Genomic DNA, 25,217 nt, shown 5'->3' with positions numbered 1-25,217 from the left:
TGGCCCGCTCTCTCTCTCTCTCTGCCCCCGCCGAGGGTGGCAAAATGGGGGTAGAACAACATTGTCACCAGAGTTTTCAGCATATTACGCACATGTACATGTATGTTGCTATTATAACCGAAGGAAAATTGTGTGAACGCAGTGATTTCCGAAAAAAAAGGTGGGCGATAAGTGTGGGTGGTTGATGAGGAGTTGCCGCTTTTAGTGGGGGCTGCTCGGCAGAGTTGGGGTGCATGTTGTGCGATGAACGGAGGAAAAAAGTGTTCACGGCATTTTATGATGGTTTCACGGATATAAAATTTTACGATTGAAGTCTCTGTGTGAATGTTTAAGTGAGGCGCATAAGAGGCAGAAAATACACCTCAAGTTTGTTGGACCAAACGAGGAGGAAAAACGACGGTGACGTCTTTTTTTTTCGGTGTCGGTGCAAAATTGGGAACCACTTTTAAGAAAAAAAGTTAACTTCCTCCCCAATATCGCACTCTCACCATCAATAATATCACGGCGATACTATCTAATCGGATACATTCCCAATTCCCAGGGAGATATTACCGAAAAACACGCCCTCGCATAACTTTCACCCCCACACACTGTCATCCCCCTCGTCCTCGGCGGTGCCAATTCACTCTTGTTCAGCACCAAGAGGGTTCACACATAACGAAAAGTTTTCAATTTAATGTTTCATGCAGGCTTTCAATATTAAATGGAACGCAAAGGCTGGAGTGCCTCGAAAGTGGTTGGAATATGATGTGTGATGATGTAAGTTTTGAATGATTCTCACCCTTGCCGATTTCCTCTTTTCATTACATTGAAACCCTGTGGAATTGTGCGAAAATATTGCTTTAAACATATTCATTACTGATTTATTTCTGTAGTTTTTGCAAATACAAAAGCAGAGTGTAGAGAAAATTGAGAATTTAGCATTGATATCGCTTCGAAATTTGCCAAATTTTCCTTCATTAAAGTGCTAATATTTATTTTGTAAAGTTTTGCAGTTGAATTCATTCGTTATTTATTGAAATTATCAATAAACTGGAAATATAACCTTGCAAGAGTTTTAGAGATAATATGGGCAAAATGAAGATTGTTTAAAACAAGACTAAAATCTAACTAAAAATTAACTAACAACTTAAAAATTCACGTTTTCCTACAACAATTTATGTTTTTCTTCCACTAAAATTGCACATTTACGTATTTTTTTCTGATCATAATCCTTTAATTGATTTTCTTTTCAATTTCTAATTCAAAATCGCAACGTTTTATTAAAAAAATTAAGGTTATGTATAAAATTGTTTGCTAAAATCACGATTTTCATTGAATAAATTGAATATTTTCAATTTTCTATGGCTTTTTAGATTCCTTCAACCGTTTCTTACAATAATTTTTAGCTTATCACAATCTAATCCGGGTTTTTCCGTCTCAAGAAGTCTAAACTCTTTAAATGCTTAGATTTGTTCAGATCGTAAGAACTGATCCTAATGTCTCAGGATTTATTCATGAACAATTTCTGTTTTGATTTCCTAGTTTTATCTTTGGAAAATGCCTAGAAAGATTCTGGTCGAGGTTATGAAAACCGGCTTTAAAACCGTCTTGAACTAATTTCAATCCTTTCAAACGTAGAAATGGAGTAAATTTAGACAATATTACAATATTTCTACAGGATAATGAAGTTCAGAACGCGGAAATAACTAAGAAAAGAGGCTAAAATAACAATTTTTGAGGTTATGTTTGACTTTAGTGCTGTTTTTCTTTCGAAATTTAACCAATTTGAAGTTTTATCCACACGAATTCTAAAAAATCAATTTATCATTCAAATTCCGAAAGTTTAGAATTAATATTTTTATTAAAGAGGCTTTTTAAGCGATAAATAGTAGATTTTTCATCGATTCTGAATGACACTATTTGACTGAGTGTGTTGAGTTTGTGGCTTTAATTGAATTTCACCGCAAAAAGCCAATTCAATCCACAAAATAATGATATTCCTTTTTGATATTGATAAAGTTATAATTGTAAATTAATACAATTAATGCCGGCAATCTAGATGCAAATTCAACTTGTTGAACTCGAAGCGATGCAGCTTGAGATTGAGCAGCAATAAGAAGTGCTTGAGGATGTTCTGGGTGGGTGTTATCTTGGGCCGGCGGAAGAGTGCGAACCCCTTTCTTGTGGCATCGTGAACATTGTGTGTGACTCGCGTTCACATTCTGCTGGCAGTGCGCGTGGCAGGAAATCCTATTATCCCACGGAGGGTGAATTAGAAAATAAAGAAATTTCCAGACAAACAAGCTGTAGCGACTCCCATCACGCAATGCACGGCGGAATCCACCATTTGAGGCATCTCCTCTTGTCTTTCTCACCCCCAAACAGCACACATTCCGAGGGAAACTTTCGCCACGTCGGTGTTACCTGTTGTAGCGACACGGAGGGCCCACCTGTGCGGCTCCTCTGGCGCCCATCGGCACTCACGGTTGTTGCTCCACCACCACTGGATAATGAGGGTTGTGTGTGGCTGATGGTTTGGGGATTGGCAGAGCGGTATCTTGATTATACTTTGAATCGCTTTGCATGCGTGCTCGGCCGGTAGGCTTCCATTCAACAGATCCTAATCGGTCTTTCATCGGAGCAATATGTTTACTTAAATAATTCCGCACTTTACGACGCCATAAGTGTGTCTCAATTCATCGTTCTTGGCGATCCAGAGAGATAGTCAAAAGTGGAGCACATTTGCGCAACCAGCCGCACAAGTGAAACCCCATGATAAATTTCATAAAACAGATATTCGTATATTCTCTCTCTCTTTAGTATGCAGAAGCTCGCCTACACACTGTACAACAAATTTTTATATAGTTAATACCCACAAATACACACACTCTCTCCGAAGCCCGAAGTATGCACATCATGGACTTTGGCGAAAATACTTTTAATCTGTGCCGTGGATCTAATGGAAAATGCTGGGGCGGCCAGAATTGTTAAATATGACAAGAATGGAAAAAGAATTATAAATTCTTCAGCATATTTGCATAAATGGATGATTCATGTTTGAGGAAGACGCTGCGAAATTTGTCCTTCTGCTCCTCACTCAGCCTCCCATGGAAGTCCCGCGAGGCCTCGCGGAAAATATACTCCTCACGACGACCAAGCGTGCCAAAAGTCTCGAGGATTTCGGGGAAAATCTTTATCAGATTCAAGTTTAATGAAGCCGACACGAAGATAACGCTGAGACAGGAAACCGCCTTCGCTGGTGGCAGCGTCACGAAATTGGGTAGTGAGCAAATGAGCCAGTCCTGAAGGAGGGCCAAATACGCAGAATCGATTGCAGATCGAAATACCTGCAAGTTTAATTGGAAATTGAGGCAGAGTGGCAAAAACCATATATGAACGTCACTCACAAGGGGGAGATAATATGCTTTCAATCTGTACACGACTTCCTAACACTTCCAACACATGAAATTTATAGGTTAATCTGTTAAGTTTCTATCATTTCTATCTAATATTTATGTTGGAATTCATTTAAAAGCACTTTTTCAAGTATCTTTCCAAACATAACCTAAAAATATTACCAAGAGATCTTTAGAAACTCCGTTTGGAAGCTTTCTAGATCACAAAAACACCTGTTATTATTTGCAAATGAACCAAGAATTGCTGATTCAGAGTCAGAATTGCCCAAAAAGATGACAATTTTTGAGGTTATGTGCTATCTTAGCACAATTTGAGGTATTTCTTGGCTTCAAAGGAGTCTAATTCAAGGGGAAAATTATGTTGAATTGAGTTTCCATCCGATATTTGTATAAGAATTCACTGAAAACCTCCTTTTTTGGGTGTCTTTATCGACCCTAACCTCACAATGTCACTAAGAAATCTTCGAAACCTGCTAATGATCTTAAAATTACTCAATAATAACACATAAATGTTATTGAGTACAAAATTACTGATTCAGACTCAAAATCGTCTAGAAAGGTTTCTAAAGAACTATTTTCCAGGTGTAAATGATTATTTTTGAGGTTATGTTCAACTTCACCACAATTTTCAGTGCTTCTTGGCTTCAAAGGATCAGAAAAACAATATTGATTGCATGCAAATGCTTAATTATGATAATAATTGGCGATCTTTCCGACTTCAGTACATGAATTGATGTCTTATAAAGCGAATTTTTCACTAAAAAAACGTCATAGATTCGTCACATAACCTCAAAAAGGATTTTTGTCATTGTTTCTATGTAAGGAATCAAAAGAAATTCATAGAATTGGGATAATTTGACGGTAAAAAGAAGCACTCAGGAAATAAAAAATGTAATTTTTGAGCACTTCCGTTGAGCTGTACACCACTTCTGACTGTATTATCTCCCCCTTGGTCATTCAGTCGCTTTGACAAATTATTCCCACTCGTGTGTGTTTGCCTTCTGTGCTCGCGAACTCACCTGAAACACAATCTTCGCCACAACCTCGCCGTGCGGCTGGGTCAGAGACAGCAGCTCCTTGATAACTTTCGTGAGGATCTCATTAGGTGGCACGAGGTCCCGTGTGATTTGGCATAAGACATCCCCAATGATATTGGCCGCCTCGGGAGTTGATGACTTTATCTTGAGGAAGAGCACATCGATTTTCTCAGTTGACTGCACAATTACTTCCGGCTCATCCTGAACGATGCCATTTGAGTGCTCAGTGTTTTCCAATTGACTTGCTGAACCTTTATTATATTATGTTGTAATAAACAAAAGGATATATTATATTGTGAGAGAATTCCATCTCAAGTGCATTATATTCACGTCGTTTCTCGCATGAAATACAATTCGAGTGTGTGAGTTTCTCGGTGTGACAAACACACACACACGTAAGTCAAAATCTAATCAACATATCAATTTAATTATTCTCCGTCCATTACATATAATTTCAACAATCATCCCAAACCCACATTTTCAGCAAATGTTGTGTAGCAACTTTAATGAATATTTGCCTGATTTTCAAGCCCAAAACATTAAATGAGGGTAAAAATTGGTAATAAAATATTGAAATAGTCGATCAACCATAAAGATTAAATGTCGATGCACATGCTAAATAGCCATTGCACAGCAATTATTTAGTGGCATCACGGATTTAAAAGTTCGTCGCAACTGTCAATAAGCAAGTTATCAGTTTTCCGAAACAAATAGAATATTAATGAACGTCACAAACTCGTAAATTTTCAAATCAATCAATTTAAATCTGCCCCCAAAATGTCACTGAGTCGCGATTTTGCTGCAGCTTTGCTGGAAAAAAACTAAATCCCGCCCTTTTTTTCTATTCGCACGCGAGAGATGAAAAACTAAATAAAACACTTTCTGCTTTATGACCTAAAAATACAGCAAAATCGATTTACATCGCGAGATGCACAGTAATAATGGATAAGTATATTTGTGTAACGATAATATTATTTATTTACAGCTGCAAATGGAGTGAAAATTATAACGTTTGAGTGAATTGAAAGAATGTCTTGTCAATTTTTAATCAAATCAGTGTGAAAATTAGCTTGACTGCATTTTATTGCACCCTTAATTTTCCCGTCATTCATTCATTAAATTGGGCAAAAGATTTTTGAGCAACAAAATTTCAGCGCAGACTTTCTTAATCATATTTCCACATGTATTTTTCTAAAGCTTTTTATTCGTTCTTCCTGTACAAAAAATTGAAATTTGTATCTTATGAGACAATAGAAAAAAATTGTCATATTTTGCGAATATTCATTGTTTACGCGGTACAATTTTTCTAAGAAAAATGTCTCCGAAATTGCAGTGAAACGCATAAAATGCCTTTTAGAAAATAATTTTAGATAATCAGAATTATCCTAAAATGTTTTTTAGTCTTTGAATGAATATTTCTCATATCTTTTAAATTTTTACACTTTAAAACTGTAAGGAAAAGTTTAAGTAACGTATGAAAAGTTGATTTTTACAATCTTGTTGAGATAAAATCGACTCGCAACGATTTAAAATCATATTTCCATTGTTTCTATTAATTTTTCCATATTTAAGTTAAAAATTATAAATAAATATCAATAAAATCAACTGAAATATTTACAAAATAATAAATACAGAGCAATATTTGCACTTTAACGGACGATTTGAAGGCGTTTTGAGGGTTTTGAAGTAAATTTGACAAATTTCGCAGCTTTAAATAAAGAATATGAATTGGTTTACTATAATGAGATTTAATGCCAAGTTTAATGCCCTTAAATAGCACAGAAAGTATAGAGATGGCAATTTTTGAGCATCTAAGAGAAGTTTTGTACTCTTTTAAGGCACTAAAATTTAATTAAACGTTTCAATTTGATTTAAACTATTTCGACGGGCGCTTCGAAAGCGAACAAAGGCGAAAACCGCCGTTCTTTAGTAGAGATTAATTGATAGTATTGGTCAATTTGAATTATTTTCTATAACTTTCAGGTGCTTTCATTGGATATTTTTTGAAATATTAACTGAAAAATCAAGAATTGATAGACAAACTCACGATATTGAGTACAAAAAGGCGGGTTTTAATAGTTTTCTTTGTTCTTATTACGTGAACACATCGTAAAAAACAATTTTTCACCCTTTTTCTGTACATTTTGCTTATGATTTATAAGATTTATAACAGAAATAATGAGATTTTTGCTGTGAATTGAGATTATGTAACTTCCAACTTTATGTGTCCATCAATGTAAAGGATTAAAAGTGGATTTAGGGATGCAAAACAATTAAAAGAGCACCAGAAAAATATCAATTTGTATAAATCTCTGAATTAATTAATGAACGTAGTTAAAATGAAACGAAAAAGTCGAGTTTTCAGCGCATTTTAGAACATTTTTCTACACACAAACATTTTAAGATAAATCTATGCTTTCTTCCAAGGAAGAAATATGATTGAAAATCTGTGCTCAAATCTTGTTTGCTCAGTTCAATGTTGATAAACATGATGTCATAACTCTTTTACGATAGTTTTCCACAAAAAAATCCATAATTTCACATGTTCAAACTTGGAAACAAGTGTAAAAACAGTAGAGAAATTTAATAGAAAGCTTTTTTTAAAAGGTTAATAAAAATGCAGTGCTGCTATTTGGCCTTGTATTGACACATTCCAACTTTTCATGCCATAAAATATCTATTTATTGCCAGCAAAGTGTGGAGAACATTATTTGATTGAGCATCAAAAAAAAAAGTCAAATGCATTTTATCCAATTATATTGGAGCACTTTGGGGAGTATAAAAATTTTCGTTGATGTGTGATGTTTACCGATGAATTTTTAAATAATTTTTGGAAAATTAATACGAATAATGGAATTTTGGAATTTACAGCACGCTTATGAAATTTTCATATGCATGACATTATATGGTTGGATGTTTTTTTTTCTGTATGGAGAATTTTTGCATAATATTCTTGGCTTCTCTTTTTGCTGGTTTTGCTGGTTTTTGCTCTGGCTTTGATCGGAAGCAATACGGAGAAGTCCGCGTATGTAAATTGCAAGTGCATGGCAGATGAGGGAGTTTTAAATAATGCAGAGACAGTGAATTTTATATACTCGGTAATTGCATTCATGAATCTGTTTAATGATTTATAGGTGAAGTGGGTGAATGCATAAAAATTAGAAAGCACCGTGGGGTCGCCAGGGGTATTCAGATGTACAAGAGGAGGTTCTTCAGCGCGCATTTGGCTGTGTTGTGGAAGAATGAAGGGAATGAGAGACAGGAAAATTGCAGTGGGAAATAATTAAATGTGTTTGACTATACTTTGGCAAAGGCAGAATCTTGGGAAATGCTATACGTTAATTAATATGTGCATTGGAAGCGAGAGAGAGTAAGTGGATGTGGAGTTTGCAGAACTTACCGATATACATGCAGGAAATTAGTAGTTTCAGGGCTGGCAGGGAGAATTCCTCGTTGTCACATTTAACTAGATCGAGCGAGAGTTTCTCGATTTTTTCCCGGTACACCTTTTCGATGGAGTTGGTGATTATAAGACGCTGCATTCCCTGAGACGCGAGAGAGAGAGAGAGAGGGTTAAAAAGGTGCTGCAATTGGAGCACAACTGACGTCATTTGCAGGTGAAATTGATATGCATGTCGGTAGTAAGGGGGAGATGTGTTGGAAAAGTGTTGAAAATCCTACAATATTCTTTCTCTGAATTCTGCTTTTACTGACAAATCATCCAGATTCTTTGAATTTCCTTCGATTTTCATGCAAAATCATACGTATCGATCTTTTTTCCAGGTTATGTAACGAATCAAAATGGATTTAGTGAATAATTCGCTTTGTAGAACATAAATTCTACTAGTTTTTGGCAAAAATAAGTATTTTCAAGCTATTGACAGTGCTTTTTTGATCTTTTAATGTAAAGAAACACTGCAAATTGTGTTAAAATTGAACATAACCTGAAAAAATAGTTATTTGGACACTTGGAAAATGTTTATATAGACAACTTTCTGGGCAATTTTGACTGAGAATCAGTAATTTTAAGATCATTAGCAGGTTTTGAAGATCTTTCAGTGACATTTTGAGGTTATGGTCGGAAAAGACACCCTAAAAAGCAGTTTTAAGTGAATTCTTACACAAATATCGGATGGAAACTCAATTCAACATAATTTTCCCCTTGAATTAGACTCCTTTGATGCCAAAAATACTTCAAATTGCCCTAAGATAGCACATAACCTCAAAAATTGTCATATTCTTGGGCTATTCTGACTCAGAATCTGCAATTCTTGGTTCATTTGCAAATAATAATAGGTGTTTTTGTGATCTAGAAAGCTTCCAAACTGAGTTTATGAAGATCTCTTAGTGATATTTTGAGGCTATAGTTGGAAAAATACCCAAAAAGTGTCTTTAAACTTAAGAGATTGATTATAATTTGTGGATTAATGTGGAAACAGACTACAAATTTCGTGTTCTAAAAGTGTTTGGAAGTGTTGTATGGATTAAGGGCATATTATCTCCCCCTTGGTTCATAGTTATAATGGGGAAAACTTACAAGGATGATGCACAAGTACTGTGGCAAGTTTGTCGTCCTCTTTAGAATATTGTTACAGGATATGATGACGTTGGACAAGAGGGTGCAATCAGGCATGAATTTGGACGTTTTCTCAATCAGGTAGAATGTAAGTGTCCACACGAGTTTGGTGTGCGTGTCACTGTATGAATAGCCACTCTCATCAATAACCCCATTCTTATTAATGTAGCTGATTGCAATGTTCCGGAGCAGGATTATCTCCTCGCTGAGCGCGCCAATGCTTGTGCTGGTATTAATGGCAGTCTCCAGCAGACACAGAAGGCCATTCAGTGCTGCATTTCGCACAAATACGTGCGTGCTCTTCAGATATGTTGGAATTATGGAGCACAAGTGCGCCAAATCACTCAGCGACGGCACGAGAATTGCATGTGATTTGCAGAGGAGGTAAATTATATATTGATGCGCCACCGTGTTCTCCAGCGGTAGTTTCTCCTGAAGTTGCTGAATTGTATTCTTAATCCACTTGCATTGATCCCGATTCTCGCAGACTTCACACAATTTTACAACATTCGCCAGCACATGTGTGCACTGTCGATCGATCAGTTGGGCGAAAACGTCATAAATTAATTGGACTGTGCTTCGGAAATCGATGCCACATTGATCCACAAAGTAGTTGACACTCTTCACTGTTGTATCCATGTCCTCCACATTCTCCTCCACAATTTGCCAAATGAAATTCATGCTGAATTGATTGGGTGCAAATGAGTGGGTGCCAATGGCTCTGTCACATGATAAATCCCTCTCTAAATTGCTCTGGTAGAAGATATTAGATCCCGGAATGAGACTGAGAATCTTGTGTAGTTTCTTCACACCTATTCCATCCACTTTCACCCTGTCAAGTCGGGGTGAATGATGAAATTCACCTTGGCGAAATCCTATTCGGGGAAACATTTTGCATGTGAGTAGCAATTCTGAAATCGCTCCCAGGCACATTGTCTTCACGAAGTACTCCTCCTGCGCATCTGTGAGCGAAACCGGGGGGAAAGAGAAGGGAGAGAATAAGGTGAAAATTATAATTACACCTTTCAATCCTCCTAATATTATTATGTGTGATCTCTGTGAGAAGCAAAAATGGGGATTTTTCACAAAGAATTCCACCTCCTCTTCCATGCTATAATCAGATTCATAGAGCAAATCGTTCAGTTCGAGCATGCTTTTAGATAACCAGTGAATTAATGCATTTATTTCTATAGAATGACGGGTCGTTGCAACATTACGGATTTCAGTTCGTAAAAGCTATCAATTTGATATTGCAACTTTACGTTTTAATAACTTATATTAGCGGCCGCTCGGCGGCGCTAGTGTGAAGTACGAATGAAATACAAACGAGAAGGCGTTGCAAAGCAAAATTTGGAGTTTATTTAATACGAATTGCAGCTGTCAAACGCGAAGAATGAATTCAACATGGGGAAATAAGGAATCGAGACTTTCCCTGACATTAAGACTGTTTCCCATAGGATTCTTGAAAGATTTTCCTGACCAGAATGTTCAGGAAGATGTCTTAGATGTCAAAGGATATCCGGAAACACATAACCTCAATCTGGAGCATTGAAATGTGCACAAATGGCCAGACAAATCCAATAATTATGTATTTATTTATATAACAACGTCATTACTGTCTATTTCCTCGGTTTTCTCGTGAATTTTCCGGCTTTTCTTGTCTTCACGCGACGAAATACATGAATTGACGTCAAAGTTTCAAATATTTTAAGTTTCAAATCGTAATCTTGCAACGCCTTTTTACGAATTCATATTTTTGACAGCTTATTTAAAATGTTATGAAAGTAAAGTTGCAACGACGCCTTAATATGGGGTTTGAGGAATAAAAAAAAACTGTGTTTCAAATGAAAATCAATAAGCGCTTTTCAGTGGCGCAGCGATAGAATAGAGATGTGAAAGCTTTTGACTCTTTTTCACAAGCTCATCTCATCCACGCTGTTTTGGCAGTTTTTTCATGCTGTTATTCACAACAAATACCTCGGATTTCATTAAACTAATACCATTTCATTTTTGTTCTCAGCCTCACAATGCCTTTGTCTGGCGATATTGCATATTTTCATAGAACATCTCTCGCTTATTAAATGAATTGTTCTGACTCGCAGAAAGGGCTTAAATGGAAGAGCAAATATATTGATTTCCAAGAAGTACATAAGATACTCCGAGTCATCTTTGCTCAAGGTGTATTTGCTGTACATAAATATCATATAATGTACAGTAAATACTGCTTTTTTTTTAAATACAAATTGCTAAAGGAAACAGTATTAGGGATTTGCTTAGCAAATATTTCACACATTTGACTATAGTTTCTAGAGGAGCAGCAATGAAACCACAATATATGTGAGCACGTGTAGTATTGGATTATAATTAATTAATGATACCTTGATTAAAGCATAATCCAGGATTATTTAATCACATTTCGTGTGTGTGTCTGTGGATTGCAGTGGCATTTTTATGTATGGTCAGAGAAATATGCAGATCAAGAGTAAATAAACTGCAGAATTATAAAAATAGATGCACTCAGAATGAATATTAGTTTATATTCTCAGCACTACACACAGCACAACACTTCATACGAAGCATTTGCTAATGCAAAATTCATGTGCTGTCATTGGAAACGTCATCCTTCGTTGACGAAAATGAAGTGAAACAGGAATTGTTACTTAAATATGAAAAAAAATTGCATATCCAAAGCAATATTTGCTGAATTAATCTTAAAAAAATTAATAGAATAATCGGAAACTATAATAAATAGTTTAGTGAATTTTAATGTGTGTTTAATTCCACCAATTACTTCACTAGCTTATTCATATATAATTTTCAATAAATGCAAAATAGCACTAAAGTCTAATTAGGAAGCGGTCAAAGTAATTAAGTACAATTATCTCTGACTAAATCAATGCTATAAATCAATGGTGCTTAGTAATATAACACCCCAAAATTAACACACACACACACACACTGTTTAATTGCTTAACATCCGTACGTTTCGCACAAATTTCTCATATTGATTTTACTTAAACTTTTAAGCACTCTCACAATGTTACTTCTACACAGAAGACACTCATTTACATTGCTTAATTAGATGGAAACTCAGCAGACTTAAGGTGCGAAGAGAGCGAAAAAAAATATCATTTTTATCCCTCATCCCTTTGTCCATGGCAATGATGGCTTGGTAGGGGTGAAAAAATAATGAAATTCACGAGTAAATCTACACAGAAGTTTATAAACAAAATAATTGTGCAAAGTTCAGCGTCTCTGGGTAATTTTTTCACCATCAAGAAAAACTCAAGGGGCAAATCACAAGACGATTTCTGAGGAAACTCAATGTTCTCTAATTAAATAATCAATTATTTGAGTAAAATAATCAAAAAATGATTATTTTCCCGAGTAAAATCGAAAAATATTCAAATTCTGAATTGAATAATAAAAAAAAGATTATTTTTCGAAAGTAAAATTACAAAATCATTTAATTCTGAATGAAATAGTCAAAAACTGATTATTTTTTCAAGTAAAATTGAAAAAAAATCAATTTTTGAATGAAATAATAAATTTTTAATCAAGTATTTTGAAAATAATCAAAATTTGAGTATTAATCACAGATATAAAAGAAGAAAAAAAATGATTCAATAATCACAAAGTTAATGATCTCAACTGGCGAGTGATTGTCCCCTTGAGAAAAGCAATTACATGAAGAGAAAATATATGATTCTCAAGCTATAAATGGTGGTGTTTGTGAAAATAATTTCAAACGAACTATCACTTGGTGGGGAAAGTTGTGTGAATTGCCCACAAGTTTTTGGGGGAGGTTGAAAGTGCACGTCTTGAAATTTTTGAGTTTTCCAGAAAGAATAAAAACTTCATCATTTGCATTAAAATGCATGCAATTACAGAAACAATACCATTCTTAACACAGAGAAAGAGAGCAAAAGAAGGCGCAAGAGAGAAAATTAAACCTCTTAAATAATACCAGCACAAACTTGACACAATTACTTCCGCGAAATATACTCCTCTTAATAGGATTTATTTAAAATTCTAAAGGAATCCCACACGGATTCCAACTATGCGCTTCGAACACGAAATACTAATTACACGATGAAATGGAGTGTGATGTAATTATTCGGAATCCTTCGACTACAATGATGGCGAATAGGGGATGAATTTCCTCCCAAAATCGCCTTAAATGAGGATAATATTGACAATATAGTATTTGGCTCTGTGTGATGTAGGGAAAATTCATTTAATCGATTTTCAAATGAAACCACCCGGCTGATGTTTGTTTAACTTCAATTCCTATTCAATTCAATATTGATTGTATTTTACAATGTGAGCTTTAATACATTCTATTTCCTTCTTTCTCTTCTTTCGCCACTTCCAACTCTTTGTTTTCTTGTAAAATGTCTAACAAAACAATGATTTATAGTCAAAAATGAATTAATCTTGACATTTTATCTATTCCAGTGAATAAATTGGCAGTAATTAAACATGATTTAATTCAATTTTGCTCTTTTTCACGGAGCTTAAATTGCAACATAGCCAAACTATGTGAAAATACTGATATCAAATATGCTTCAAAAATAGATATGATTTTGGGAGATTCAAATTGCATCAGCAAATTGAATAATCTAATCCATTTCGTGATTGGAACTCAACCGGCTAAATCAATGTTGGATTTTATACAATTCTCAGCAATATATCTAATATAATCAAGGGGAAAGTCACTGGCAATTTCTGATCATTAACTTTGTGATTTTTATTCAGATCTTGATTCTTTTCTTTCCACATTTTGTCACCAAATGGCAGTAGTTTAAACATTAAAGGCATACAGAAGTTATGATCTGCATTCTTAGTCCAATTTTTTGCTCTTAATTCTCATATTTCGCTGTTTCTTATGACATTTTTTACTCTTTAAAATGTTCAAAATTAAAATATAATCAAAAATTGAATATTTTGCTGAATATATTGCAAATATTTTACTTTATCTGCTTTGCAAATTTCATTTTACCGGAATTTTTGTGGTTTATATATTATTTAGAGCCTTTTAAACCCCCAAATTTCGTTTTCTCTTGGTTAGAAAGACGCCAAGAAGTTATAAAGTGTTAGAATGTCTGATATTATAAGCGTCCTCCACGCCAACTTTGCTGCCCTCTGGCGGCGATATTGTTTTTCATGTAAAATACGAATAAATATTTATATATTTGATTAAAACTACTAATATTCCCCAAAAATCGCCTAGTGACTTTCCCCTTGAATACAATTTATATAAAATATGATATGTATTTTATAAAAATGCGTTGAATAAAATTTGAATCACTGAATGTTGTGCTTTTTGTTGAGAACAAAGATACAAAAAAATATTCTGTATTTTTATTTATAGAATACTTTTTTTTATATAAATACAAAAAAAGGGGGAAAAAAGTGTTCTGCACAATGTGTAGATTCACAAGGAAATTGCATTCACTTTGTGTATTGAAAGCAAATGAGGAGGAAAAGAGTGAAATGCAGAGAATATTATGCATGCACACAAATTACTTTTCTTCCTTATGAATTTACATTTGAATATCAAATGGATTGTGCAATTTTGCATTTTAACTCTACATAATAATCAATGTTTAGCAACATTGTTGATGAAATAGAATAAGGCTACACACTTACCAATGATGTCAGGATTTGCATCGCTGTTCAGCAGGACGAGAAGTGACATGAAAATCTCCTCAAACTGTTGCCTTGTGGAGAATCCAATTAAATTCAGCCTGTGGTTTTAGAGAAAGAAAAAAGAATATATATATCCTGACCCTCACAGGAGGCAATAAATAGAGAGATAAAAGAGAGGAAATGTACATAATATGAGTACCTTGATATAAATTTCGGCAGGAGTTCAGAATCATTAAGTTGTTCGATCGGAATTGATGGAATTGGACACCGTTTCGCTGGATACTCGACAGCTAGGGGACCCATGTCATGCAGTAAAATAAAAGGGGTTATCGCTATGGGATAGAGGACGCCCACTCGAAGGATCGCGGTGGCGATTTGAGATAGCTGGCGCAGGAGATTGACAACTTTGCCCCGTTCAGCACTCATGCAGCAGTTGACGATGTCCTTCTCCTCCTCAATAAATCGCGCCACAAAAATGGCATCCATGTACATTTGTCTGACCTGAAACTCAGGCTCATCCACAGCCACACTGGCAAACAACGCCGGCTCACGATGGTTGCGAACGAAGTGTGTCGCCGAGAGAATGTTCATCAAACATTCACGAATTAGCCTCACAACAGCCCTCAAGTCGTCGCCGTATTTGTCTGGGGAGTCGAGCTCGTGCCAGATCTGTGGCTGCTGAAGGGCAATTCTCATGTAGTGCAGACACTTCTCCACATCGCTGAAGTCCGACTCCCGGACGGTCAGCAGTCCGCTGTGGTGGGCGACAGAGTTCAGGGTGGTCAGGACGGGGCGCATGGCGAAGCGAAGGAGGAGGGCGGTGAGTGAGGGACGCAACAGATGCTCCCCAATGTATCGCTCCACTTGCCTGCCGTCGACGTGAATGAGGCAAGTTCTCTCAGTTTCTGACACATTCTCAATGAAGCATGTCGCCGCCTCGAGGCACACACGGAACCTTTGATAATGTGTCACCCCATCGCCTCCCGAATCGTCAGTCAATTGCTGCAGATCAGCCTCAAATCGACGCTGAACAAACTTGAGGAGCGGCGGCACTTTGAGGTATGTCATGTGCGGACTGTGTTGCACACAGTCTGCCATGAAGGCGCGCCTCATGCCATCGAATGCCACCCCCAGGCAGGCGCTGAGGAAGTGGCTGGTGAATTCGCGTGATGTGATCAGGGAGGACAATCGCATTTCCGATTTTATCTCCATGAGCAACCTCGCCACGAGACCCGCTCTCCGCATCTCTGTCATGTGATACAGTATCTGCTGGCTGTACCACTGCTCATCCACACCACCTTTCGACACATCTCCATCGCCACCGCCGCCGATGCGGTCAACCGCGCGCCCGTCAGCCATTTCATCTGGCCGGAGGAAGTCCAGCAGCGTGGCGAAGAGCACGGGAAAGCGATTGGGCAGATTCTCCCGCTTGCAGTCATCAATGATGGCAGTGAGTTCATTAAGTGGCACATTGCGGTGTCTCTCCACGGTGGCCATGGCTCTCAATGTGTCCACTTTGCCAGCAGTTATCACAAGTGCGCGCTGTTGCACTGATTTGCTGCTGTGTGCCAAAAACTCCACCAATAGCATTCGCAGTCCCACAACCGTGGCGATGGGGTGTGATTTATCGATCAATTTTAATATTTCATTGTCAATGGCAATTGAGTGGAATTCCGTGCGACAAACAGCAACGAGAGCGAGAATCCCATTGGCATGCTGCTGGCTGCTGCACAGGCCATGGAGGAATTTGTGGTGGTCTCGCAGGAATGCCGGCAGATCCGATTGAAGAAGTAGCTGAATGGTATTCGACTGCCAATCGCTTGGCTGATGGTATTTCTCTGTTATTCGCCCACTCAATTGTCTCCTCAGTTGTCTATCGCCCAAACTACCACCCAATCGACACAATGCCTCCACTATGGCGTGCTGGTCATAATTGAGATGAATCATCATATCCATGAAGCCGATAAACAGTTTCGGCTGAACTGTTCGTATGCCATGGAAGAGATGAATGAAGTCACCGTGGCGAGTGAATTCATTGAGAAGTGGCGTTGAGAGTGCATTAAAGTTCGCAACTTGACACAATTTCCCAAGAAACCACACCATGAGTGTTGAATAAGTGGAATCACTCCAGGGAATCAGAAAATTTACACTGTCTCTTACCACTCTCGACACAATTTCAGCGAAATAATTTAACTCCAAGCCATTTTCATGCATCACTTTCCCATCGTCTTCTTCATCAACTAACTTCATCCTGACTAAATGCACTTTTATGCAATTTATCAAATAAACTTGGTCCACACGGAGAATGCCATGGCATAGAAGGAGGTGAACTCTCGTCAACTTGTTGTAACTCATGCCAGGTGATGTAGTCGCCTCTAGGAGAACATTCAGCAATTCCTCCAACTTCTCTCCTCCGCACATTTTCCCATCCAGCACATGGAGGAGCAACATGATGCTGTTCAGCTTCTCCTCACAGTCAATGGTGAACTTCTCATCACGAAGCAGTGTTAGCACATGAGCCACGGCATCCATCTCGTACGACTGATCAACATCCTTCTGCGACAAGACAATTAATGCCACGGCGCGCTGAATTTGTGTGTAGTCGAGAAATTTCAACATCATCGCGAACACCACTTCCCTCTCTGTGCTCCAGTCACCCTTGCCACCCACTGTGGGCGCTGCATTTGGCCAATTGAAGAACAACTCATAGCCCAGCTCCACAAGAGCATCAATGCTGCACTGTCTTATCACACTGTTGGCCAGCAAATTGTCCGTAATGTTGATGATCTTGGGAATTGTGATGACTTTCTTCTCCTTGGACTGCTTGCAGAGGTGAAAGAGGAATTTGTAGATATTACTAATGACTGTTTCACACTTTCTCACACAGCCCGTCTCAATAATCTCCAAGTGTCGCAAAATGTACTCGATGAACACATTATTGGCATCCAACAGATAGTAGTTCACCTTAAAGTCCAACAGTTGGCAGAGAAGTTCCAGAATAACTGACTGTAGTGTCGAGTTGGCCTTCATAAATAGCCTGAGACTGTGAATAACCATTGGTTCGAAGATTTTCAAATGCTGACCCACATCCTCGTACGGCAGCAATTTCCTCCCATCCCGCGCCTCTCTAACACACCTCAGCAATGCCGCCACATCGTTCACATTGCCAAAATTGCTACACGTGTCGATAAAGTTGCGGAATTCACCACGACGTGAGATAAAGTTCTTGTCAAAGAAGTGTCTCAGCATGTGTTTCGTGCACACAACACACCACTTTGGCTGGTAACTGACACAGCTCATGAGATACGTCAGGATCTCCTCAATGGCCGCCGTGGACTGGCTTATCGATACCATTGGCTTGAGCTCGAAGATCAAGGTGAGTGTTTGCAAGCAACTCTCCAACAAATCCATAAACTTGCCACTTGTCTCCTTGTCAATGGCAATTCGTCTCGAATCGAAAGCCATCCTCAGCATCTTGTACAGTTTCATATAGACAAAATCATTGCCAAAGTATCCCAAATTGTTAAGCTTCATGGTATCTTTGCCACTCAGGAATATGTCAGTCTTCTGCCCTTTGGGCAATGTAATCACCTTTGTCGCCGTGAATATGTGATGATAGACATTAATCAATTTCAATAAGTGGATTAGCAGCGACTCACCGTGATCCCCAATGTCACCACGAAGGGCTTTGGCTGCCAACAGGCGTGTGCATAGCTTTAGAGCATCACTATGAGCCGTTAAATCATAGACAGTGATTGGATTTTCCTGGATGTACTTAATCACAACGCCAAGGAAATTGAATTCATTCCATGCATCGTAATACACGGTGGGTTTAAAGTGGCGAGAGAGTTCCTTTGTGGCACTCAAGACACCAGCAATTGACTCCTTATCGCTGCCCTCCATCAATTTGTTGCTGAGAATGTAGAGAACCTTAACGAGAGTTGAGTTAATTTTCTCATTACCACCAAATTCAATGTGCCTCAGCTCATGCGGGAGTTCCTGGAGAATTCTACCGCAGAGATCTCTCCTGAGAATATCCACAGGTTCTCTCAATGCTGGCACACTGAAGTGCTGCTTGAGTGTGTAGTGTGAGAGTGACTTTGAGGCGGCATTTCTTATTCGTACATCTTCATCACTCAGCATGCCAATGATGCGCTCAAGACACATTCGCTCAAATTCCACAGACGCATCCTGACCCAGAAGCTCCTGCAATGCACGAAAGTCCAAATTCGCCAACACTTCGCTGTACTTGCACTGCACTGTCCAGTATTTAATGTCATTAACGTCCAGCAAGCTCGCCAAATAACCCTCCACCGAAATGATTTCCGGGATTGTGGCATTGTGGCCACCGCACAAAAGCCAGTGGGGCAGGATAGTCTCTGTTGCAGCGAGAGCTTGACGAACAACAGCGTGATTTTCATCTGATAAACCCTGCATGGAGGATAAATAGAGAGAAGGAGAGGGAATTAATGTCAGAATAGAGGGAAAATTAGCTAATTGTGAAATAGTGAAAGGATATGTTGTATTATTCAGCACTCAGTGTGACTATAATTAATGCTTTGTCGAGATCATTTCGTATTATAGCCAATGATTAGCTTGATATTTGATCTGGGATTCCTTCATAATCACACGATTATCGCTCTGGTGATTGACCAAAGAAAGGGTTGCAATTTAGGAGGGATAATAAATTTTATTTCCTCAAATAACTTAATGATTTGTGCCCAAAATAATATCAAAGTTTCCCTTTAACAACCATCTTAGTTTAATATCCGTGTCTTAACCTTCTCGAGCAGATGCAGATTTAACTATAAAGCAAGGGGGAGATAATACAGCTCAGCGGTGTACATTACAAAATCCGTGAGAGAATTACAGACGCTTTCAGAACATTAACAGTGCTTGAAATACGGGTTTTTCTCATTTACTTCTCTTTTTTAGGAATCTTACACATTTTTCCCAACGCCCAAAGTATCATAACCTCAAATTTGGGAGTCTTTGTCCCGAAAAAGACACAATTTTTACTTATTTGACCCTGTAAAAACTTGCAGAGAAACAATATTTTAATAATATTTGAAGTTTCCAGCGGATATTTTGATGTTAATAAATTTCTAATCGTATTTTTGGATACACTGTTGACCATAACCTAAAAATTACCTTGATATGTCTGAAAGAATTCTTGAAAGAATCTTATTCGTGTAGTAAAATAATGCGCGACAATTGAAAACCCACCGATTTCCATCAATAATAATTCGTTATAAATCAACAATGAACTGAAATTTGCTATTTTAGAGTAGAAAATCAATCAAATAGTTCTTAAGTTTGACAACTTTGTAGATTATGATCAACCTTAGCGTAATTAATTTTAAGTACATTAATTGGCGTTTTCCAATGTTATTTACGCGTCGTTTCAACATTATGTTTTCATATTTCAGTTCGTAAAAGCTACCAATTTAGTGTTGTAACTTTACGCTTTTCATAGTTTTTATTTGCGGCCGCACGGCGGCGCTAGTGTAAAGTACGAATGAAATACGAATGAGAAGGCGTTGCAAGGAAAATTTTTTTATACAAAAGTGCGAAATTTGCACGTGTGAGTTTGATTGAGTGTGTTTCCGATGGGATTCCTTCAGGATTCTGCCAACCAGAATGTCCAGGAAGATGTCTTAGATGTCAAAGGATGTCCGGAAACACATAATCTCAATCTGGAGCATTGAAATGTGCACAAATGGCCAGACAAATCCAATAATTATGTATTTATTTATATAACAACGTCATTACTGTCTATTTCCTCGGTTTTCTCGTGAAATTTCCGGCTTTTCTTGTCTTCATCCTTCAGGTTTCACAGAAAATCAATTCCTCACGTTAATAAATAATACGAATCGTAATCTTGCAACGCCTTTCTATGAATTCATATATTTGACAGCTTATTTAAAGTTATGAAAGGAAAAACAAGCAATGACAATTTTTATTGAAGAAAATAGTGTAAAAATTCTGAAACTATTGCAATAATTTACTTTGAACTGTACTTCTGATCATAATATCTCCGCCTTGCTGTAAAGTTGGGTTTATTCAGTTATTCTGACGAGTTGACTCTTCATTGCGAGAGTTTAGGATATAATTTTATTTAGCAAATTTAGAATTCAACCCCGGAAAACCTATTTCACATATAAATGAGTTTTATCTCGTGAGTTTTCCCAGTCAATGATTTATCGTTTAATTAAATTGGATCAGTTTATAAGTGCATTAATATGAAAATGCCACTTGTTATGTCCGAGAGATAACAGAATTATAACGAACTAACTTGACTTGATTTTAGTGTGAAACACACATTAAATTTTGGGTATGGAATTGAATAGTGACGAATATAATGCACTCTCAGTTCTGGTCACACTGTGTGGCGTTCGGCAGATGTGTGAAAATGAAAGCATATGAGTGGTTAAATAATAATTACCTGCAGAACAATTTCAATGAGTTTTGGAAATTTCAGCAATTCACTCACATCCTCAGCAACTTGGTCGTATTTCATTAAACCACAACTCAGGCACTTAACAAAGCTACTGGCAATTTGTATGATATCACTCCGAATAATTGGATCCTGGTGTGAATGCAGCTGGAGAATGTCGGCGAGGTGTTGTGTCTTGTCGGACGCTTTTGGTGACAATTTTCTGGGTGTTGTTGCACAAATGGGTGTTGTGGATATTTTCAATTGTCCACTCGCCTTCGACAGCATCGCACTCAAATCCCTATTGATTTTTGGCGCCAAATCCACTTTTGATGTCGTCCACGACTCCAACTGGCCAAGCAGTGTGGCATCTGCACTCTTGGCCAGCGGTGTGAAGTAATCTTTGTAAGATGTTTCACTTTTCCCAAAGTGATCATCCTTCATCTCTAAATACCCTTCACTGTTGCCACCCTTCTCCACCCCATCCTCTGGCCGCTTCAGCGCCTCCTCCTCCTCGGCATCCACTTCAGCCTTGATTTCCTCTGTGGCCTTTTCCAATTCAATTTTTATTAATTCATTTCTCGACTGCATCTCAAGGGGCTGCACGAGAAGCTGCGGCGAGAGCAGCACACAGTTGGCAATCACAGTGAGGGAGAGATTCTTTATCGACACCCTCACTTGTTGATCAGACACGAAGCCATTGCGCTCGCCACTTAGGATGAATTTCGATGCAATTAGGCGGGCAGTGTAGGAAATCACAGACTGATCGAAAATGCTACCAATATCCACACTCGCCCCTCTCGCCGCCGTCTCGTACTCGAGAATCAATTCCTCCTCCTCCTCCTCCTCCTCTTCCTCGACAGCATCTGGGCTATTTTTTACCGCCGCCTTATCGCCATCTCCCGGGACTCTTTCCTCCACTTTGCGCGCACTCATCACGGGCGAGCCGCCCAACTCCTCCACAACTCGGGGGATGTTTTTCGGCGTGTTGGCGAGTGAAGACTCACTCGACCTCTGACCGCGGAAGAAATTTGTCACAGTCTCTGTGGTGTTTGGCAGAGGATTTGTGAGCAGTGAGTTGAAGAATGACCCAATGGATTCTGTCGATTTCTGACTCCTCAGCGATTTCGTGTCAGGATTCTGACTACCCGCAGACTCTCCAAAGTCCGTCCTGATGTCCATGCTTTGCAGTGACTCCGACTCCACATCGGACATTCCCGCCAGCAGCGAAGAGCTGTCAATGGATTCACAGAGCAATTGTGCCTTCAAGTGGACATTCTCCTCTTCTGGACTCTGCTCAATCACCAATTGTTCAGCATCTGAGGCATCAGTCTCGATTGTGAGCGAATTGATAAGGCCACGCTTCTTCAGCAGAATCTCCTTGGACGCCAAAGCGGTGTCAATAAGCAGATCTCGCCACAGTGCTGGTGGATTGAGTGTCATCACATTCAGCACTTCCAAGGAGGCATTTATGATGCTGTGATTTCCCTCGTCAAGATATCCCAGACAAATTTCATACACTTCCAGCAACTTTGACAGATCACACTCCTTTTCCGCCAGCAACACAGGAACAATCAGGCGAATGAAGCCAAAAACACCCACTGTAGCCTCTGAGGATTGCTGCTTCACAAGGATTTCTGCAAGAGAATGCAGCAAAATTACAACTTACACTTCAATCCACTTCCAGAGAAGTGAATAATTGCATAAATTGCATGAAATCTGTCAATTGTGGACATAATTTGAACAGGAAAGTCATCGTGTAATGAAAGAATTGAGTTTCTAAGACAGTTTCATGATGGAATATCAAGATTTACTCTAATTTAACAAGCAAACTGATCAACTGAACGTGTATTCTTTGCATTCTTTTAAGCAGAATGTCCATCCAAGAGCGGACAGACTTCTAGAACATCGGAGTGTATTTTTAAATTACATTCTAGAGTAGATTTGACGATTTTTGTGGCTTTTCTGGTGAGCAAAAACTACTTCAAGCACATTTCACGCTTCGGACAAGCGCTTAAGACACCCAGAAACTTCGTAGAAGCTCGCTGAATAAACTTTGATGGCCAAATCCTAATAGAACGGCGCTTCAAAGATCATTTTCGTGCCCTTGGACAATGAGAATCAGCAGTAAAGCCCCTCAGAATGATCACGACGTCCTAAACGGGGCGCAAAGGATGCAATTCATCCTCAAAATATGTTATAAATCATGTTCATGTACAAAATAATTCATTCTAGGCTGAATTTTTGCCTTCTTCGCAATATTTGGCGTAAAATGGCGTAAAAGACACTCAACAGTGCTTACCCATGGATTTAGAGAGAGCCAAGAGAGCCAGTTCACGCTTCTTTCGTGCGTGCTTGATGAACGTGACGAGATTGCACGCAGAGCAGCGTCTCTTTACCGCGCAACCGGACGAGAGATCGTCCAGGAAGATCTGCAGCACCACCACCAATTCGTTGTCCATCACATTGCACTGAAGATACTCGCAGAAGACCTTTATGAAGTCCGACAGGGTCTCGAGCAGGAGTGTCTCGCGCCTCCGGGCAGTCGCTGCGATGCACTGCAGCAGATTCTGGGCGTAAGATCGGGCCTTTCGTTGCTTGATTTGCGGGCAGTAGTGGCTGAAGATGTTGAGGCAGATGCGCAGAGATCTCTCGTTGCCGTTCTTCTTGATCTCGTGGTACAAATCCACCTGCACGCGCTGGATGTTCCCGTTCTCGCAGTGCCGGATGATTCTGCACAGATTCTCCTCGGCGTTCATGCGAACTGTGGGATCTGAGTCCTCGCAGAAGAGCAGCAGGACGCTGATTGCCGTGCTGGTGTGCAGGAAGTGGTTGACATTGAAGTGCGGCGACTGGATGCAATCGCTCAGCTGTCGGAAGTGATGAAGCTTGTCCTTTTGGCTATTCAAACAGGGAGAAAAGACAGTGAAAACTGAGACGGGGAAAATGCAAGGAGATTCTTGTGATTCATGAACCTGCAAATTGTGTTCTTCAGAGCGTCCACGGATTTCTGAAAAGTTCCTGCAATTGTTAATTTTTCCATTTTTCTAACACTTGAAATTGCACATTAGACACTGTAGAAACATCTAAATATAGAAAATGTCACGATTATGATCTCCTTTGCACATTATTTTCACAACAAATAGGAGCAATTTTATCGCAAATCCACGAAATCAAAACACGATTGTCAAAAACTACACTGAGAAAATTCATGAGCAGCAAATTGAAGTGTGTCTCTGCTAAATCTCGTCTAAGAATTTTCCTTTTCGATGACTTTCGGTGCGAGTCTTGATTTTGAAAAATAACGAATTTCAGAATAAGAGATCATTTTCTTTCCGGTTTAATTTAAATAGTATTTTAAGAATGTCGAACCAAACAATTCCACTCAAATCATAGGGAAAGTCACTCGCAATTTTAAACCAATAATTTTATGATTATTCCATAAAAATCTCAGTAATTTTTTGATTATGTCAAAGAATATTTAAATATTAGATTTCTTTGAATTTTTTTTTGAATATTTTCTTCACATATTATCGACAGAGGGCAATAGTTTAAACTTTAAAGACATGTAGAAGTTCTGATCGGCATTCTCAGTGCAACTTTTAGGTGTTCGAGTTCAGTTTATGGCAAATTTAGCGAATTATTTAACTTATTTTACTGTTTTTGATATCTTTTATTACCCTTTAAGATACCCAGAATTAAAATATTATCAAGAAATTGTATATTTTGCTTTGCACATTTTATTTTACCGGAATTAAGGTGGTTTATGTATTATTTAGAGGCGTTTTAACATCTAAATTAATCCTTCGGCCAAAATTATGGTATGAAAAAGCATAAAAAAGAGGATAAAGTGAAAAAATATGCCAAAAACTGGTCTCAAACACCATAAATGAGGAGTAAAAGGCCAACGTTCTAACCACTGGGCCGAATTTATCTTTGTGAAATATAACTGGAACTTCTGCATATCTTTCAAACTTAAAAATAACCCGAAAAGTGTTGTTTTCACCCTTTAATTTCATCCTCTCCTCACCAGAATTACGCCAGGAAGTCAGAAAGTGTAAGAATGCGTGAGAAGATAAAGGAAATTATGCAGAAAATGCGATATAATTAGCGTCCCT

General features: G+C 38.3%; 1 protein-coding gene across 1 annotated transcript; it reads right to left on the bottom strand.

The window, feature by feature from the left end:
- Nucleotides 1–2,793: 2,793 nt before the first annotated feature.
- Nucleotides 2,794–24,283, bottom strand: LOC132258403 (huntingtin). The gene is made up of 9 exons (XM_059755728.1): nucleotides 24,075–24,283; nucleotides 23,402–24,000; nucleotides 21,109–22,736; nucleotides 14,863–19,094; nucleotides 14,664–14,761; nucleotides 8,973–9,973; nucleotides 7,836–7,980; nucleotides 4,418–4,686; nucleotides 2,794–3,329 (listed from the first exon to the last, which is right to left on the bottom strand). The coding sequence occupies exons 1-9, from the start codon at nucleotides 24,140–24,142 to the stop codon at nucleotides 2,997–2,999; spliced, it is 8,373 nt and encodes a 2,790-aa protein (XP_059611711.1). The 5' UTR covers nucleotides 24,143–24,283; the 3' UTR covers nucleotides 2,794–2,996.
- Nucleotides 24,284–25,217: the final 934 nt, after the last annotated feature.

This window comes from Phlebotomus argentipes, unplaced genomic scaffold, assembly GCF_947086385.1.
Source record: "Phlebotomus argentipes unplaced genomic scaffold, Phlebotomus argentipes genome assembly scaffold_4, whole genome shotgun sequence".
NCBI lineage: Eukaryota > Metazoa > Arthropoda > Insecta > Diptera > Psychodidae > Phlebotomus > Phlebotomus argentipes.
Note: the sequence above shows the minus strand (reverse complement) of the source record. Positions and strands in the feature narration are given on the sequence as shown.

Bases quoted from the DNA above. Each gene is read 5' to 3' on its own strand.
- LOC132258403 (XM_059755728.1), bottom strand. From the start codon at position 24,142: ATGGAAAAATTAACAATTGCAGGAACTTTTCAGAAATCCGTGGACGCT. The intron at 9,974-14,663 runs GTAAGTGTGTAG...TTTCGCTCACAG, and splicing joins TGCAAATCCTGACATCATTG to ATGCGCAGGAGGAGTACTTC. The intron at 4,687-7,835 runs GTAAGTTCTGCA...AATATAATAAAG, and splicing joins AATTTCCTGCATGTATATCG to GTTCAGCAAGTCAATTGGAA.